This window comes from Lingula anatina, chromosome 2 (assembly GCF_051362555.1).
Source record: "Lingula anatina isolate TDL-2025a chromosome 2, LinAna3.0, whole genome shotgun sequence".
Taxonomy (NCBI): Eukaryota; Metazoa; Brachiopoda; class Lingulata; order Lingulida; family Lingulidae; genus Lingula; species Lingula anatina.
The window spans coordinates 26,699,504-26,703,131 of record NC_141768.1 but is presented as its reverse complement, the minus strand read 5'-3'; the positions used below and the strand labels follow the sequence as shown (position 1 = coordinate 26,703,131).

The following is a 3,628-nucleotide window of genomic DNA, read 5'->3' as shown; positions in this document are numbered from 1 at the left end:
TATCTTCCGCTTCAAATAAAACATTGGAATTATTTCAAATTTAAGTAACAGTACAATATGAATTCTGAGTCTTGGAATTAAAAAAATACCACCAAATAAACTCCAACCGAATTATACATCTTAGTGCTTTTAAAATTACCACGTGTTCACGTAAAATCTCTAGCTCGCGATTGCACGCCATTGCTCTGCTGAGTTTAGATTCTTTCGTTTTGTGGTAATATTAATCAGGTGCTGCATTCTATAAAGCGACTATGGTGAGTACATTTTGCAATTGCTGGCGTTAACCAACTGAGGACGAAGAGTGTGAGATATATTTTAATTGTCCACTTTAATTGAATACTATATTGCTTTCAGCTTAAAAAGGAACCACTTTGGCATTGTAATCTGTATTGTCAAATGTTGTCATGCACGGGTCATGCACAGTTTCTCCAGAATGTGGATATTATTATGTAATAATTTATAATATATATAATATAATGTTATGTAAGGCTGAAACCTGAGGCAAACCTTACCTGCACATCAGATGATCTCAGCCTCAGGCTACATCATGATCCTACTCAGCTTATATATTATTTCAGTGTCAGCAAAGATATCTCTGTTCCAGAATGATTCAGACAGAAGTATCCTTGTTTCAGTCCAAGTTTGTGTGCTATCCCATCCTGGAAAGGGAGGGGGGTGCATCATGGTTCTGATAATATTGATTTGTTTTGCCTTTTCAGTCCCACACAATTCTTTTGATTCAACCTACAAAGAAACCAGATAGTAGGACATATTCAGATTATGAATCTATCAATGAGTGTCTAGAAGGTAATGTTATTTTTTGTTTTATTGAAATATTCACTTTTTATAGTAAGAAGTTGTCTTTGAATTTTATGCTCATATGTAAGTCTAGTGAAATCATTGCTTCATTCATAATATGTATTCATATACAGTGGACTTAACATAACTCAGATACTAAGAGGAAAACCTGTACCAGTTAATTTGAGATTTAATTTTGGCAAAATATATGTTGATTTCAGCTATTACCAAAGACAATTAAAATTTTCCAAAAGATTTGTATCAGGTAAAGAAAAAATATGAAAAATGACAAGTTCACTGGAGTTTGTTGCATTTGGTATTTATGAAATTTTTGTCCACATGTTAATATATGTTGATGGATAAACCATATTATTCCAGGCATTTGTAAAATATATGAAGAACATCTTAAGAAAGCCCATCCTCAGAGTCCATCCATTACCTATGACATCAGCCAATTGTTTGATTTCATTGACCAGCTCCATGATCTTAGTTGTTTAGTGTAAGTATCAACTAAACATTTTATCTTGATTAAACAGAGCAGTTGAACTGTAATGGGGTTAGAAATCTGTGTGTTGCAGATCATACACTTTTCAGTGTATCAAAATAGCCATTGAGTACATATGAATTCCTTATAACCAATAAAAGAAAAAAATTATATGATTACTTTACACAAAGACTGACATACATAGATTTCCTTAAATAAAATTTTTTAGCTGTTCAGCAGTTGTTTTGATAAAGAGCGTTTATTTTTTAAATAATTTATTTATTTATTTATTTATTTATTTATTTTTCATACAAAATTAGGTATTCTGCCTTTCTGAGTGACATCCAAGATATTGTCTGCAATTTCAGGTTTCAGAAATCCAGTACAACATATTGCCCCAGAAATAAAGATTGGATCAAAGAAAAGATTTACATCATGCTGCGGAAACAAGCTGGAAAATGAACAAACTCTATAATTTCTGAAGTGTAAACATGAGATATTGTTTAAGTTTCAAGGCAGCAATGAAAAAAGGAAATATTAGGAGCAAGTCCTGCTGGTCTCCTGTCATGCTGGCCCTGTAAACTTGTAAAAAAAAAACTTGTATGAAAATAGTATGTAGCCTTTCTTTTGATAATTTATATCTTATCTCGTAAAGATTCGCATCTTTATTGTAGTCTCATTTGTTTGTCAGCCTTGTGAGATGACCTTTTCTATGAAATTCTGATGCAAGTATTCTCAAGGTAAATAAAGATACTTAACTTTGGAGAATAATCCAAACAGCATTTTTAAATAACTTGAACCAAAGTTGACCTTAAACCAAATCGAAACTGAACTGATTTTTAACTAGGAAACCTCTGGAGTTGACACATAATGGTTGGTTTTATTGTATCAGAACCTTATGCTGCTATAACTGGAACTAGATGAAAGGAACCTGAGGAATTTTCCCTATAGTAATTTCTTAGAAAGTAGACTTTGAAAGAATTTATTTTATATAAAGGGGTTGTCTCTCAACAACATTCTGTATGCGATGGTAGTACATAATGTTTTTATTCTTCAGTTTGGGAATCTGCCCACTGTTGGATCTTTTAGAAAGTAGCATCATATAATTGTAATTAATCTTTTTCGTGTTGTGTTGGTATTGTCATGTTAAAGTGAATAAATTAGGAAACTCATCTTTTATTTCAAAGCTGTCATTGTACCACCAGCGTTAGCGCTGGCGGTACACATGGTTTCGGTCTCGTCCGGATCGTTCCGCCGGCTCCGCCGGCTCCGCCGGACGGCTACCGTTACCGCTTCTCCTCCTAGACGGTAAGGCCCCCCATACCCATCTCATGGATTTAGGTCACCTATAATCTCAACTCGTTCCACGTAAAATTTGGGCTTTGTCAGTATTGGGGTCTGGGTGTGGCACTCATTGCAATGCACCCTTGTCCAAAAATGGCAAAATTAAATGCTAATTATCTACCCTACGGAAGGAGTTACGGGAAAATTTTCTACAGACGGCTTTCCAAAAGTCATATGTGTAGATTTCAAATATACCCTCGGATTTGACCTTTGACCTTTACTTCAAGGTCAAATGGGCCAAAATTTTCAAAAAAATGAAATTTTTTACGAAAAAAAATTTTTTTGCCCTGTTATTCAGACACCACACAGACTTAACCAATAATATTATTGGAAAGTGTTACCCTTCAGGTCATCTTTCATCTCCGTGAATTTGGGGTCAATCGGTGCATTTTCACAGGAGTAGCGGCCATAAGATACCGAAACTGAAAACTGTCTCTAATTCGGGAACCGTTAATGCTAGAGACCCATTCTTTTTTGCATTTTGTAGAGCATGTAAAGCCCAACACTGGAGGTGGTCTCGGTTTTTTTGTATTCCATACGGTTTTCGAGTTACGCTGTATCAAAAAGTACATATTGGTGGTGAAAGGAAAATGTACGGAAGCCCACTGGTGCCATATGTAGAAAAAAAAATTATCTCGAAATTTCGAGATACTATTTTGAAATTTGAACAAAAAAATTTACCACCAGCGTTAGCGCTGGCGGTACACATGGTTTCGGTCCCATCCGTTCCGTTCCGCCGGCTCCGCCGCCATGTTACCGTTACCGCTTCTCCTCCTAGACGGTAAGGGCCCCCGTACCCATCTCATGGATTTAGGTCACCTATAATCTCAACTCGTTCCACGTAAAATTTGGGCTTTGTCGGTATTGGGGTCTGGGTGTGGCACTCATTGCAATGCACCCTTGTCTAAAAATGGCAAAATTAAATGCTAATTATCTACCCTACAGAAGGAGTTACGGGAAAAATTTCTATAGACGGCTTTCCAAAAGTCATATGTGTAGATT

General features: G+C 35.7%; 1 protein-coding gene across 1 annotated transcript; it reads left to right on the top strand.

The window, feature by feature from the left end:
- Positions 1-68: 68 nt before the first annotated feature.
- LOC106158863 (enhancer of rudimentary homolog) lies at positions 69-2,454 on the top strand. The gene is made up of 4 exons (XM_013534974.2): positions 69-254; positions 720-807; positions 1,177-1,297; positions 1,651-2,454. Exons 1-4 carry the CDS (start codon positions 252-254, stop codon positions 1,742-1,744), a joined length of 306 nt encoding a protein of 101 aa, XP_013390428.1. The 5' UTR covers positions 69-251; the 3' UTR covers positions 1,745-2,454.
- The last annotated feature ends 1,174 nt before the right edge of the window (positions 2,455-3,628 follow it).